A 16,245-nucleotide genomic window follows, 5' to 3' on the forward strand; every position below is an offset into this window, starting at 1 on the left:
TGAATGCGCCTTATAACACTAGTTTTATATTTTCCAGTAGTCAGTAGTTTATCTTTTGTTGCCCTTTAAAAAAAACAACATACTCTTATGTGCTTGTCTCCTTTTATAGCTGCAAATGCTACATGTGTGTAGTGTTACTCCGCAGAAGGAGCCATAAATGAGGCTGAGATTACTGTAGGAGATCAAGGATCATTCCTGTACCTAGAGATGTGCTCAGCTTAGGTGCATGTGGGAAGGATCCTCCTCCTCCTCCTCCTCCTGAAGTGTTTTCCTGGAGGGTGGGGGACACAACCTGCTCATTACCCCCAGTTTGAAAGTCTGATGAGTTTGCTGGTGAGGACTGGGAGGATCACTGGAATCCCTTAGGAGACCTTACTGACTACCACCCCCTGGGGAGTCTCCTGCACCATGAAGATGCAGCTGAAGGTAATGTATGGAGTTACTATTCTTCCCCTCTGGACTTTTTTGTAGCTGCTTGACAAGCTCTTTTCACTACTAAATATAGTGGCAGCCTCTTAGTATGCAGCTAGGAATGTACTGCAAGTCTCAGCATTCCCTGCAACAGATCTGCTGGTACTTGCAGTGCTCCTTATAGAATAATTTACTTTTATAGCAGCAGTTTAATGAGGATTACACACACATTGATTTTTCACCCTACATTAATGCATGGTATTTTGCCAAATGACAAAGAAATATTAGGGACATGCCCTGGTAATTGCTGTAATGCAGATACATTAGTCACACAGCGGTTTCTTGCTTTTTTCATGTGGATTTCCAGCAAATCTCTGATATTAGATGTTACTATGGTACCATGGTGTGTAGGCTAGATACATGTATTATACTGCGGCGTGCACGCTTCACTATGGTGCGATGCTTATTGCATGCTGTTTGTATATTGCCATCCCCCAAACCCAGAGGATTGCCCGTCTATAGTACCCCAACGTTTGCTATTGGTACTACTATGCTGCCCAGGACAGCTTACTGGTTCCCATAGCAACCGTTTCGCTGGGATATATTGTGTTTAAGACAATAGGGTGTGAAAATGTCAGTTCCATAAAATAATCTGATGGAGTGTCATAACAGTCTGTAATTCGACTTATAAATATTTTTATATTTCTAACATAATTTAAAAAGGTTGACAGTTTCACAAAAAAATTGAGCCAGGGCTTCTCCCCAAAATAATAGGCATTTGCTTCCCTGCCTGTCCGTTACTACTCACCATTTTTTGTTGACCACTTAAGGCTACGTTCACACTAGCGTTGTGCGCCGCTGCGTCGGCGACGCAATGCACAACGCACGCAAAAACGCAGCAAAACGCACGCAAAAACGCTGCATTTTGCGACGCATGCGTCGGTTTTTGCTGAAATTTGGACGCAAGAGAAATGCAACTTGTTGCGTTTTCTTGGTCCGACGCTAGCGGCAAAAAAGACGCATGCGTCGCACAACGCAACAAAAAAAAAACGCATGCGTCCCCCATGTTAAATATAGGGGCGCATGACGCATGCATCGCCGCTGCGTTGCCCGACGCAAACTAGCATAACGCTAGTGTGAACGTTACCTATCTACAATATATGACTACCGCAGCCAATTTACTGGGCACTGCAGGGTCTCGTTCTACATCCACAGCACTTCTGAGCCCAGTGGCTGGCTACAGCGGTCACATGTGGTGGGCAGCTATGCTAGCAGAGATGCAGTGCTGGAGATACAAGGACTTCAGCAGTATTTTTATTTTTTTCTTGGATCAATGAGAGGCTTTTTTTTTTTTTTTTTTTTTTTTATAGAACTAGAGATATCCTTTAAGATAATGAACACTTAAAGAAGCCCCCTGTGTATTTTTTTTAATTAAATGAGTATATACAGTGTCAGACTGGAGTACCTTGGGCCCACCAGAAAAAAATCATTCTTGGGGCCCACCTTGCATTAATATAGAAATAATACCAATTCTGTTGCAAAAGGAGGCAATATCAAACAAAGTGTTTATTACCCTACCACGGTAAACTTCAAAACGAACCTGAAGACTCCTTTTCACATGTAAAGTGCCATAGAATAAATGGCGCTATAAGGGTATGTGTCCACGTGCAGTAAACGCTGCGTGTTTGACGCTGCATAGGGACGCAGCGGCAGACACGCAGCGTCCAGATGTTACAGCATAGTGGAGGGGATTTAATGAAATCCCGTCTCCACTATGCGTGGTAACAAGCACGCGGCGGCCCTGCGACTCCGGACATGCTGCGCGTCTTTTCAGATCGCAGCATGTCCGTATATCTTGCGGCGACGCTGCGTTGCCGCAAGATATAGCACAGGGCCCTATGGTGGGGAGCGATGATGCCGGATGTGTGCTGTGAACACATCCGGCATCATCGCGTCCCAGAAAGGGGGCGGGGCTTACCACAGAGCGGCTAAGCCGCTCCGGCGATACCGCCGGCCATCCTGAAAGTGGACACATACCCTAATAGTGAATAATAATTAGCCAATAAATAACCAATTTAACTTAATGTATAAATAACAAACAAAAGAAACACAGTATTTTTCGGACTATAAGACGCACCTTTTTCCTCCCAAAATGTGGAGGAAAATGGGGGTTGCGTCTTATAGTCCAGATATATTGGCTGTGGTGGGGCAGCGGGTCACAGAGTCAGGAGCCAGCTAACTCCTGACATTTGCAGGGATAGAGAGAGGGGGAATGTAGGGGGGTTTGGGAAATATGAGCAAGGACTTAAGAAGATGCACAGCGTTATTCACTGTAAGGAATACTGTACACTCTGTGCACTTCATTAAGGGGCTGCAGATGCAGGGGGCCCCCTTTGTGGGTGGCAGGGGCTGGGGGTGAGCCCACCGGAGGATTCTCCGGTGCCCCAGTCCGACCCTGAGTATATATGTGCATGTACTGTGAGTGTATTAATATATTCCCCTACCACCGCAATTGCTACTATCCCGCTCACTCTATGCCGAAAGTCTCTTTTAGGCCAGAGTCACATTAGCAAATAGCATCTAATGCAAGAGCATGTATGCTAATGACACTCTGCTCCTGCACTGCTGCGAGCATGAGACGGGTTTCAGTGCCTGTATTGGTGTATATTGGACTGCACTCAGATGACATCCGACGCGCCGTGTGAGATATGCTGCCAATTGCAACATGATGTTATTTTTTTTTCCTCCTGTTGAATCAGCATGAGAAAAAAAATCGCAGATCTGCTCTCTCATTACACTCCTCTGTGTTACCGTATTTTTCAGACTATAAGACTCACTTTTTTCCCAAAAATAATTTGGGGAAAATGGGGGTGCGTCTTCTAGTCCGAATGTACTTACCAGGAGAGTGGTGGCGGCAGGAGTCGGGCGATTCTGCCGGCCCTAAGCTGGGAAGAGGGGGTGTTCAGTGGTCCGATGCTGCAGGGCGATGCTCTGGCTCCCATCCCAGGCTGGTTCGGTGGTGCGTGGGCTCCATCGACATTTTGTGAAAACCCGGAGCGACCCACACATCCATTGCTGCAAGAGGTGGCGCATGTGCAGATTGAGATTTCTGCGCCGATATCTCGTTGCCAAGATCTCAATCTGCGTATGCAACGGCTCTGGTGGCCATTTTCCCGGAGGCCAATGCAGGAAGTACGGAGGCTCCAGGCTTTCACAAAATGTCGGTGGAGCCCTCGCACTGCTGAGCACCGCCAAACCAGCCTTGGATGGCATTTTCCGTAGGCCACCACATTGCAGCGATGGATGTACGGGGGGCTCCAGGCTTTCACAAAATGTTGACAGAGCCCTCGCACTACCATACCTGCCACACCTGCCTGGGTTGGGAGTCAGATCATTGCCGGACCACTGAACACCTCCTGTGACCCCGCTCCACCAGCACTGCCGATTTCCCCCCCGCCCACGGTAAGCTGAATTTGGACTGAAAGACAGATCTCCACTTGACGCATTAATTTTTTTCCCTATATTCCTTCTGAAAATTTGGGGTGTGTCTTATGGTCTGGTGTGTTTCATAGTCTGAAAAATACGGTATATACCAGTGTGAGTGAGCCCTTGTAGTGTAAGTCTATGGAGTCTCTTTCTAAGACCGGGGATCACACATGCGAGAAACACGTCCGTCTCGCATGTGAAATCCAATCTCTGGCGCCGGCACTCCAGAGCGGAGCGTGCGGCTCCATGTGTTGCTATGCGGCCGCACGCTCCGCTCCACAGTGCCGGCGCCAGAGCTTGGATTTCACATGCGAGACACGGACGTGTTTCTCGCATGTGTGTTCCCAGCCTGACACAGACTTAGGCTGCCGTCACACTAGCAGTATTAGGTCAGTATTTTACCTCAGTATTTGTAAGCCAAAACCAGGAGTGGAACAATTAGAGGAAAAGTATAATAGAAACATATACACATATGCACCACTTCTGCATTTATCACCCACTCCTGGTTTTGGCTTACAAATACTGATGAAAAATACTGACCAAATACTGAACGTGTGATGGCAGCCTTACACTGTAAAGCCAACCCCGGGTCAGCCAGAGCGCAGTGTCACCTGGAGAGTCTGCAGAGGGAGAATGTCACTGAGAGGAGGAGGAGGAGGAGAAGGAAGGCACTGAGAAGAGCCGTGGTAGGTGAGTATATTAATACACTCACAGTACGTTACATACACTTATTTTACTCACTTATATAGCGCCATTAATTCCACAGTACTTTACAGACCTTATTGGCCCTGTCCCCATTAGGGCTCACAATCTAGATTTCCTATCAGTATGTCTTTGGAGGAACCAGTAGGAAACCCATGCAAACATGGGAAGAATTGCTATGTATCCATAAAAATTGGATGCTTTACTGATTGTCCGCATGGCATCTGTTTTTTTTTTCTCTTTCTGACCCCCCCCCCCCCTCACATCAGTTGCAGTATGCTGCAACTTTTTTCCACATGCTGAATACAGCTGAGAAAAAATACACAGATCTGCACTGCCTCATTGAATAACATTGGTGCTAGTGCAATCCAATTTTTTTCACACACTTAGGCTATGTGCACATGTTGCAGATTTGTTGCGTCTCTGCAGCGTTTTTTTCTGCACGGAAATGCTATAAATCTGCACTGGATTATTAAAGCAATGTCAAACAATGGCATTCCTGAATTAGTGTGCATATGCTGCGGAAATTTCCATCCTTATTCTCGGCGTCTTATTTTCTGCAGCATGTCAATTCTTTTTGCGAATCTGCAGCTTTTCTGCACCCATTGACTTCCATTGAGTCAGTCAAATCTGCAGCAAAGCCGCAGGTGTAAAAAGGTTTGCAGATTTGCTGCGGATGTTATGGCAAAAACGCTGCAGAAAAGGAAATGTCAGAAGAAGGAAGAGTTTGTGGGGGAGAATATGTGCGTGTGTGTGTGTGCGGATGTCTGCATGTGTGTGTGGCTGTGTGCGATAACGCTACTGCTGGTACGGTCAGTCACAGCGCTGTGGGATCATGCTAAAACATATCAGCATGATTCCGCACCGCTGTGAGACGCAGCGGTGACCTGCCATAAAAAAGCAGGCATTGGCCGATGAGACTACTGCTCCCATCCGGGTATGTCTGCTGTGACTGATAGCAGTGACTGCAGGTGCTGATGGGACTGATGGGAGAGTAGTATCATCTGCAGGTGCCTTTTCTCACAGTTAAAAAAACAAACAAAAAAAAACAAAGTACATATTCACATAAAAATAAAAACCCATTATAACACACCTTACACCAAATCCCCGTTGCCCTCATCTAGAAATTATGTAAAATAGTAAATCAACATATACTTTTTATCCGCCGTAGTCCAGGTAGAGAGGGGATGCAACCGTTCTACCCGGACTCTGGTGATACACTGACAGGAGGTAATATCAGCTCCGGTGCTGTCACTTACGGCACTACCACTGCGTGAGAACTTTCCCACGCAGCGGTGCTTTAAGTGAGATTACCGGAGCTGATGAGCTTTGGTGAGCTCTCATGGCAGCGCAGTGAAACACTGACAGAAGTTTATCCCTCGTGCAGTGTATCGCCGGAAGCTGGGTAGAGCAGTCACATCTCCAGATGTGACTGTTCTATACGTGAGATTGTCGTGGGACACTCGGTATTAAATGGACTACGTCAGACAGGAAGTCTTATATGTTGGTTTATTACTTTATTTTTGTTGCAGAAGATGAGGGCGTCGGGGATTAGGTGTTCAGTAGGTATGATAAATTAAGATTCAATAAAGGAGTCTGTGTGATTACTTCAAATAAAGGACTTTATTCTGGCTTTGTCTTTATTTACCATGTAACTATAGGATTAGTAATGGATAGGTGTCTTATGCGCATAGACGCTTCTCTATTACTAAGCCATGGGCTTGATTTCACCTAACAATACAAAGATGACATCAACCCTGCTACAGGGCAAGTGGGAAGAGCAAGGCTAAGTGCCAGAATTGATGCATCTTAGAGAAGCACCTTTTCTGGGGCGGCTGAGAGCTGATGTTTTTAGCCTGGGGAGATGCCAATATCCATGGCCCCTTTCCAGGCTATTAATATCAGTCCGCAGCTGTCTGCCTAGCCTTTGCTGGTTTGATTTTATAGGGAGACCCCATGTAATTTTTTTTTTTCTGGGGTTCCTTTGTAAACTAGCCAGTAAAGGCTAAGCAAACATCTGTGAGCTGATATTAATAGCCTGGGAGCTATTGGCTCCTTCCCAGAATATTAACATCAGCCGTCGGCTTTCCCTCTGCTGGTTAATAAAATTACGCGGGAGCCCACACATTTTTTTTTTTTTAAATAATTTACATTTTAGTTACCGTATATACTCGAGAATAAGCCGAGATTTTCAGCCCATTTTTTTGGGCTGAAAGTCCCCCTCTCGGCTTATACTCGAGTCATATACCCGGGTGTCGGCAGGTGAGGGGGAGCTGGGGCTGTGTAGTCATACTTACCTGCTGCGGTGCGGTCCCTGGCTTCTCCGGCGCTGCAGATTCTCCTGTACTGAGCGGTCACATGGCACCGCTCATTACAGAAATGAATAGGCGGCTCCACCCCCATAGGGGAGGAGCCGCATATTCATTGCTGTAAATGATCGGTGCCATGTGACCGCTCAATTACAGGAAGAAGCTGCAGCGCCGGAGAAGCCAGGGACTGCAGGGACCGCACCGCAGCAGGTAAGGGGAGCGCAGCGCTATAATTACCTGCTCCTCGCTCCGGTGCGGCTCCGTCTGCAGCGTCCTCTAGCAGTGACGCTCAGGTTAGGCTACGTTCACATTAGCGTTTCCCGACGCAGCGTCGGGAAACGCAGCGGCGACGCACGCGTCATGCGCCCCTATGTTTAACATGGGGGACGCATGCGTTTTTCGCGTTGCGTTTTCCGACATGTGCGTCGTTTTTGACGCTAGCGTCGGACGCAAGAAAATGCAACAAGTTGCATTTTTCTTGCGTCCGATTTTCGTCAAAAAACGACGCACGCGTCGCAAAACGCAGCGTTTTTGCGTGCGTTTGCACGCGTTTTTGCGTGCGTCGTGCGTTGCGTCGCCGACGCAGCGGCGCGCAACGCTAATGTGAACGTAGAGGGCGCTGTGACGTAGTCAGTGCGCGCCCTCTGCTGAGCGTCAGTGCTGGAGACGGAGCCGCAGAGGAGCAGGTAATTATTGAAAGCGCCAGCGTCCTGAGAAGAGAGGTGAGTATGTGATTTTTGTTTTTTTTTATTGCAGCCGCATTCTATATGGCACAGCATTATAAGGAGCACCTATGGGGCCATAATCAAAGGTGCAGAGCATATATGGCACAACATTATAAGGAGCACCTATGGGGCCATAATCAAAGGTGCAGAGCATATATGGCACAGCATTATAAGGAGCACCTATGGGGCCATAATCAAAGGTGCAGAGCAATATATATGGCACAGCATTATAAGGGGCATTTATGGGGCCATAATCAAAGGTGCAGAGCAATATATATGGCACAGCATTATAAGGAGCATCTATGGGGCCATAATCAAAGGTTCAGAGCATATATGGCACAACATTATAAGGGGCATCTATGGGGCCATAATCAAAGGTGCAGAGCATATATGGCACAGCATTATAAGGAACACCTATGGGGCCATAATCAAAGGTGCAGAGCATATATGGCACAGCATTATAAGGAACACCTATGGGGCCATAATCAAAGGTGCAGAGCATATATGGCACAGCATTATAAAGAGCATTTATGGGGCCATAATCAAAGGTGCAGAGCATTATATATGGCACAGCATTATAAGGAGCACCTATGGGGCCATAATCAAAGGTGCAGAGCATATATGGCACAGCATTATAAGGAGCACCTATGGGGCCATAATCAAAGGTGCAGAGCATATATGGCACAGCATTATAAAGAGCATTTATGGGGCCATAATCAAAGGTGTAGAGCATATATGGCACAACATTATAAGGAGCATTTATGGGGCCATAATCAAAGGTGCAGAGCATATATGGCACAGCATTATAAGGAGCATTTATGGGGCCATAATCAAAGGTGCAGAGCAATATATATGGCACAGCATTATAAGGGGCATTTATGGGGCCATAATCAAAGGTGCAGAGCAATATATATGGCACAGCATTATAAGGAGCATCTATGGGGCCATAATCAAAGGTGCAGAGCATATATGGCACAGCATTATAAAGAGCATTTATGGGGCCATAATCAAAGGTGCAGAGCAATATATATGGCACAGCATTATAAGGAGCACCTATGGGGCCATAATCAAAGGTGCAGAGCATATATGGCACAGCATTATAAGGAGCATCTATGGGGCCATAATCAAAGGTGCAGAGCATATATGGCACAGCATTATAAGGAGCACCTATGGGGCCATAATCAAAGGTGCAGAGCATATATGGCACAGCATTATAAGGAGCATTTATGGGGCCATAATCAAAGGTGCAGAGCATATATGGCACAGCATTATAAGGAGCATCTATGGGGCCATAATCAAAGGTTCAGAGCATATATGGCACAACATTATAAGGAGCATCTATGGGCCATAATCAAAGGTGCAGAGCATATATGGCACAGCATTATAAGGAGCACCTATGGGGCCATAATCAAAGGTGCAGAGCATATATGGCACAGCATTATAAGGAGCATTTATGGGGCCATAATCAAAGGTGCAGAGCATATATGGCACAGCATTATAAGGAGCATTTATGGGGCCATAATCAAAGGTTCAGAGCATATATGGCACAACATTATAAGGAGCATTTATGGGGCCATAATCAAAGGTTCAGAGCATATATGGCACAGCATTATAAGGAGCATTTATGGGGCCATAATCAAAGGTGCAGAGCATATATGGCACAGCATTATAAGGAGCATTTATGGGGCCATAATCAAAGGTGCAGAGCATATATGGCACAGCATTATAAGGAGCATTTATGGGGCCATAATCAAAGGTTCAGAGCATATATGGCACAGCATTATAAGGAGCATTTATGGGGCCATAATCAAAGGTGCAGAGCATATATGGCACAGCATTATAAGGAGCATTTATGGGGCCATAATCAAAGGTGCAGAGCATATATGGCACAGCATTATAAGGAGCATTTATGGGGCCATAATCAAAGGTGCAGAGCATATATGGCACAGCATTATAAGGAGCATCTATGGGCCATAATCAAAGGTGCAGAGCATATATGGCACAGCATTATAAGGAGCATTTATGGGGCCATAATCAAAGGTGCAGAGCATATATGGCACAGCATTATAAGGAGCATTTATGGGGCCATAATCAAAGGTGCAGAGCATATATGGCACAGCATTATAAGGAGCACCTATGGGGCCATAATCAAAGGTGCAGAGCATATATGGCACAGCATTATAAGGGGCATCTATGGGGCCATAATCAAAGGTGCAAAGCATATATGGCACAGCATTATAAGGAGCACCTATGGGGCCATAATCAAAGGTGCAGAGCATATATGGCACAGCATTATAAGGAGCATTTATGGGGCCATAATCAAAGGTGCAGAGCATATATGGCACAGCATTATAAGGAGCATTTATGGGGCCATAATCAAAGGTTCAGAGCATATATGGCACAGCATTATAAGGAGCATCTATGGGGCCATAATCAAAGGTGCAGAGCATATATGGCACAGCATTATAAGGGGCATCTATGGGGCCATAATCAAAGGTGCAGAGCATATATGGCACAGCATTATAAGGAGCACCTATGGGGCCATAATCAAAGGTGCAGAGCAATATATATGGCACAGCATTATAAGGAGCATTTATGGGGCCATAATCAAAGGTGCAGAGCAATATATATGGCACAGCATTATAAGGAGCATTTATGGGGCCATAATCAAAGGTGCAGAGCAATATATATGGCACAGCATTATAAGGAGCATTTATGGGGCCATAATCAAAGGTGCAGAGCAATATATATGGCACAGCATTATAAGGAGCATCTATGGGGCCATAATCAAAGGTTCAGAGCATATATGGCACAACATTATAAGGGGCATCTATGGGGCCATAATCAAAGGTGCAGAGCATATATGGCACAGCATTATAAGGAGCATTTATGGGGCCATAATCAAAGGTTCAGAGCATATATGGCACAACATTATAAGGAGCATCTATGGGCCATAATCAAAGGTGCAGAGCATATATGGCACAGCATTATAAGGAGCACCTATGGGGCCATAATCAAAGGTGCAGAGCATATATGGCACAGCATTATAAGGAGCATCTATGGGGCCATAATCAAAGGTGCAGAGCATATATGGGGCACAGCATTATAAGGAGCACCTATGGGGCCATAATCAAAGGTGCAGAGCATATATGGCACAGCATTATAAGGAGCATTTATGGGGCCATAATCAAAGGTGCAGAGCATATATGGCACAGCATTATAAGGAGCATCTATGGGGCCATAATCAAAGGTGCAGAGCATATATGGCACAGCATTATAAGGAGCATTTATGGGGCCATAATCAAAGTGCAGAGCATATATGGCACAGCATTATAAGGAGCACCTATGGGGCCATAATCAAAGGTGCATAGCATATATGGCACAGCATTATAATGTGACGCCCAGGAGACCGGGATACCCAGCACCGGACCAATGGAGTCTGTCTCTTGAGGGGGATGTCACGGGTGGCTTGACCCGGTGCTGTGGCCTCAGGCAATGCACAGTGTAAGGGGTATCATGAGGGGACAGGCACTTACTTGATCAGCAGCAGGTTCTCCCAGCGGTGACGATCCCGATCCTGGATAGATGGCTATTGTCCAAATGAAAGACTGAGGCACTGAAACGTTTAACCAGTTTACTTTAACATAAAAGGATTTACAACCAGTCCTGTCACCGGAGTCTGTATGGGAACTCTGAGTTACTTTGACCCTGCCGGGGTCTTCGCCTCTTATTGTGCGCAATTTCTGTGTGGCCCTGCTGCTGTATGTGAACTGGCTGCCGGCCCAATCTGTCCCCTCCGGGTCCTGGTTCGACGGGCAACCCGAGTCCTTTTATCGGTTTACCCCCTCTGGGAGTACCGCTGAACTCTGTGTCTGTTGCTGCGTCCGGCCCTAGTGAAGCTGATATCACCTCACGTTTTTCCGGTTGCTGTATTATATATAATGAATACAGCCACGGATCCGGTATCCGTCTTTGCGCCTGTTCTGGGTAGTGATTAATGCTACCCGGTTCTCACAATGTCCTTTTTCTCTATCCCTCTTCTCCTCAGGCCGGTGATTTAGGCCTGGTAACAGTCACAGGGCTGTTAGAGATTCAACTGTATTACCTCTCACTTTCAGCTCCTTAGCCCAACTGCCATTTCTTCTCTCAGACCAGAATGGATCAAGGGGAGTCTCTGGAGCTCCCCCTTCTGGCCGGAGGTGGTAGTGCAGTCTTGCTATTTTAGTATTCGCATTTAGTGTCAGTAACTATTTTTGTGGCAAATACCCCTAGGGGTGCCACATTCCCCCTTAGTTAAGAACAGTACTCCGGGACTGTGGGACGATAACATTTTGAAATAACAATTAATATGTACAGAGTCTTAAAAATGAAAAGTTACAAAAACCACTCAAGGAAACAAAAATAGAGTTCTGTAAAAAGTCACTTCAAATAGCGTCCATTAATACAGTTCTATCCTTGAAGGTACTAGGAAAGGCACTGTACTTAGTGTCCAGGAATTTAGTTCCATTTTTCCAACGGAGTTATCAATATAAAGTCTAAAGAAAGTTCAAAAAGAGCAAAAAGCAAAATTCAAAAAGCAGTCTTTCCGGAGCTTTGATTTAGTGCCTCCGGGCTGATAAAAAGTTCAAGAATATGCAAGAAGTTCATACAGACAAGTCTCTGTAGGCACTGGGCTTAAACGTTGCAGACTGATAACAATGACTATACTACATTTTCTGTTTAACTATATACGGCATAACATATATACAATTCACATTATGAGCTTTATAGTTGGTAATCTGCATACCTGGCCGGTAATTGACCCTGGGTACTACGCTGTGATCTACGTAATAGCGGTATCTCTTCATGTGGAGTACTACTGTCTACTGCGGATGTAGTATCTGCCCGCCCTGCTAAAGATAATTCCACGACTATGGAGTTGGCAAGTCCACTGTGAATGGGATTACTCTGACCAGGAATCTGTTCTTCCTGGCCTGGAACCTCCTGTAGTACGGGGTCAGCCTCCTCCTGTCTTGGGACTTCTGGTATTGGGTTCGGTGTTGGGTAAAAGGCCACCATGGGAACCACTACTGCACCATGGTATGTTAGTAGGGTTTTGGGAAAGTCTCCTATACAGGTGTGATACATTTCCTCTTCTTTTTCCTTTACTGGTTGAACCTGTATGGGTTGAATAACTTCTGGTTCTGGCTGGACAACTTCTGGCTCTTTCAATGCTTCCGGACACAATTTAAGATTGTCTCTTGACACTAGTACAGATGTTAAGCCTCCGTTTTTGCTAATGAGACACATTTTAGGATTATCCATTCTTGTTGGTAAAACTGTGTAGGGTACGGCTTCCCACTGATTGTCTAGTTTATTGGTTCGACGATTTCTCTTGAGCACTTGGTCACCCGGTCTTAATGGGGTCGCTAGAGCATTCTGGTTGAAAGTTCGCTCTTGTCTTTCTCTAGTTTGCTGAAGGCTTCTTTCCACACTCTCTTGCACTTGGCGATACTGCTTTTGCCGTATGATATCCCAATTGGAGTCTTGAACTTCTGCGTCTGGTTTCAGAATTCCCATTTCTAGATCGATTGGTAATTGGCCGGGTCTTGCACGCATAATGTAAGCTGGGGTGCAGTTGGTGGAGCTCACCGGGACATGATTATACAGATCCACCAAGTCAGGCAATTTCTCTGGCCATTGATTCCTATCTGTCTCAGGTAAAGTCTTTAGTAGGTCTATTACAATATGGTTCATCTTCTCGCATAAGCCGTTTGTTTGTGGATGATAGGCCGTCGTCCGGATCTTTTTGCAACCATACATATTACAGAATTCTCTGAAGATCTCTGATTCAAAGGCTGTACCTTGGTCGGTGAGAACCTGTTCCGGATATCCATGGGGTCTACAAAAGTACGTTTGGAACGCTTTGGCTGCTGTTTTTGCTGTCAGATCTTTTACGGGTACTACTACCAAGAAACGTGAATAATGGTCCACGATGGTCAAGGCATAGACATAGCCGGACCGGCTTGGTGTCAACTTCACGTGGTCCATGGCTACAAGTTCAAGTGGTTGTTTGGTGATTATGGGCTGCAGTGGTGCTCTTTGGTTCTTTTGATCGTTTCTTCTGAGGTTGCACGGGCCACAATTTCTGCACCACTGTTCGATTGATTTTCTCATCCCGACCCAATAAAATCTTTCTCTTAGAAGTACTTCTAACTTTTTCCAACCGAAGTGACCAGCACCATTATGGTAAGCTTCGAGGACCATCTTCACATCTTGTTTAGGCACAATAATCTGCCAAACCAATTCATGTGTTTTCGGATTGGTGTATCTTCTACAGAGCTTCCCTTGATACAGGAACATTTTGCCTCTCTCTTTCCAGAGTTGATGCGTCTCTTCTGGGGCATCCTCATCGGGATATGCACTTTGCTCAGTCAACAGTTCCTTCACCAACTTCACAGCCGGATTGCTGTCTTGGGTGTCAGCCCATCTATGGTGTGCTAACGGATTAAAATTCACCTCTTGTTGTTTCTGATAGGTACTTGACTGATGATGTTTTGCGTTGGGACGATGGAAGGCTGGTAGTTCAATTTCTTCAAGCTCCCCCGTTTCCTCTTCTACATCTCTCAAGTGTGGCATCCGGGATAGGGCATCGGCATTTCCATTCTTGCGACCTGCTCGATACTTGATTATGAAGTTGTAATTAGATAACCGGGCTATCCATCGCTGTTCTAACGCACCTAATTTGGCTGTGTCCAGGTGGGTCAACGGATTGTTGTCAGTATAGACAATAAATTCTGCAGCGGCCAGATAGTGTTTGAAACGCTCCGTCACAGCCCAAACTACTGCCAGTAGTTCCAATTTGAAGGAGCTATAATTTTCTGGATTTCTTTCAGTAGGCCGGAGCTTTCTACTTGCAAAGGCGATGACTTTCTCCCGACCTTCTTGCTTTTGTGACAGCACCGCTCCTAGTCCCACATTACTGGCATCGGTGTAGAGGATGAAAGGTTGATGGTAATCTGGGTATGCCAGAACCTCTTCTCCGGTTAGTGCCTTCTTTAGTTGTTCAAAGGAGTCTTCCCTTTCGTCGTTCCACTGAAAAGGAGGGTTTCGGTTTGAAGGTTTCTTCGTCTGCCCTACCAAGGTGTCTTGCAAGGGTGCTGCCAACTTGGTAAATCCTTTTATAAATCTGCGATAGTAACCCACCAATCCCAGGAATTGTCTCACTTCTTTTGCGCTGGTAGGTCTTGGCCAATCCCTTATGGCGCTTATTTTCTCGGGATCTGGTGCTACTCCCTCCGAACTCACGATGTGTCCCAGGTACTGTACCTTTGGCTTGAGAAGGTGACATTTGGATGGCTTGACTTTCATGCCATACCTAGATAAGGCTTCGAACACTTCTGCCAGGTCTATTAAGTGTTGTTCGTAAGTCTTCGAGTAGACGATCACATCATCTAGGTACAGGAGGACGGTCTCGAAGTTCTTGTGTCCGAGGCAGCATTCCATCAGCCGCTGGAAGGTACCGGATGCGTTGCAGAGTCCGAACGGCATGCGATTAAATTCACATAGACCCATTGGTGTGGTGAATGCCGTCTTTTCCTTATCTCTCTCAGCCACAGGGACTTGCCAATACCCGCTTGTTAAGTCTAAGGTGGAAAAATAATTAGCAGATTTCAAAGCAGTTAAGGACTCTTCTATCCTAGGCAAGGGGTAGGCGTCTTTATGGGTGATGTTATTAATCTTCCGGTAGTCTACGCACATTCTCATGGTTCCGTCCTTTTTTTTGACAATCACTAGAGGGGCCGCCCAGGGGCTACAGCTGTCTCTTATTACCCCGGCCTGTTTCATTTCCCTCAGCATATCTTTTGCACATTGATAGTGAGCGGGCGGTATGGGTCTATATCTTTCTATTATTGGGGGATGGTCACCTGTGGGGATTGTGTGTTCTACCCCTTCTATCCGTCCGAAGTCCAATGGGTGTTTACTGAAGACTTGTTCATATTCCGTCACTAGCCTATACACCCCTTGTTTTTGATGGGTAGGTGTTGAATTTATGCCCACGTGTAGCTGTTGGCACCAATCCTCCATTTCTCCATCTGAGCCATTGCCTTCCACCTGACAGGTTGGTTCTAAGGGCTCAATGGTTGTGATGGCATTGTTGTCAACAGTATATAGCTTTGCCATTGTAGCATACCTTGGCAAAGTGACCTCTTCCTCTCCACAGTTCAAAAGTCGTACCGGCACTCGTCCCCGGTGTACCTCGACTATCCCTCGTGCTGTGAGTATAGTGGGCCTGCTGTCGGTGTACACTGGTTCTATTAAGGCTTGATAATCTCGTCCCTTAGTACCAATGGCTGCTCTACACCATACCAGCATTTCTGTTTTTGGTGGGATTACAATAGACGTTGGATCACTTACCCTCACACTGCCGATTTCTCCACCTGCAACTTCTACCTGTTGCCTTAACATCAATACTTTTATTTCCCTCCGGAGAACTCTCTGCTGGCAGGATTGGGCAGTTTCAGCAATTTGCTGTAAGACAGAAATGACTTCGGAAAAGCAGTTCTCTAACACATTCATTCCTATCAATACAGTTGGTTCACAGTTCCGCCGGTCAACATCAACAACAATTA

The 16,245-nt window shown here is 45.9% G+C and overlaps 1 protein-coding gene across 1 annotated transcript in view; it reads left to right on the forward strand.

The window, feature by feature from the left end:
* Positions 1-305: 305 nt before the first annotated feature.
* The window catches only part of TRPM6 (transient receptor potential cation channel subfamily M member 6), a 314,173-nt gene continuing 298,233 nt past the window's right edge, over positions 306-16,245 (forward strand). The window contains exon 1 of the mRNA XM_069763300.1: positions 306-426. Within this exon, the coding sequence (XP_069619401.1) occupies positions 409-426 (18 nt within the window). The 5' untranslated portion in view covers positions 306-408. The remainder of the gene's footprint in view (positions 427-16,245) is intronic.

The sequence above is a fragment of the Ranitomeya imitator genome, chromosome 1 (genome assembly GCF_032444005.1).
Source record: "Ranitomeya imitator isolate aRanImi1 chromosome 1, aRanImi1.pri, whole genome shotgun sequence".
Lineage (NCBI taxonomy): Eukaryota > Metazoa > Chordata > Amphibia > Anura > Dendrobatidae > Ranitomeya > Ranitomeya imitator.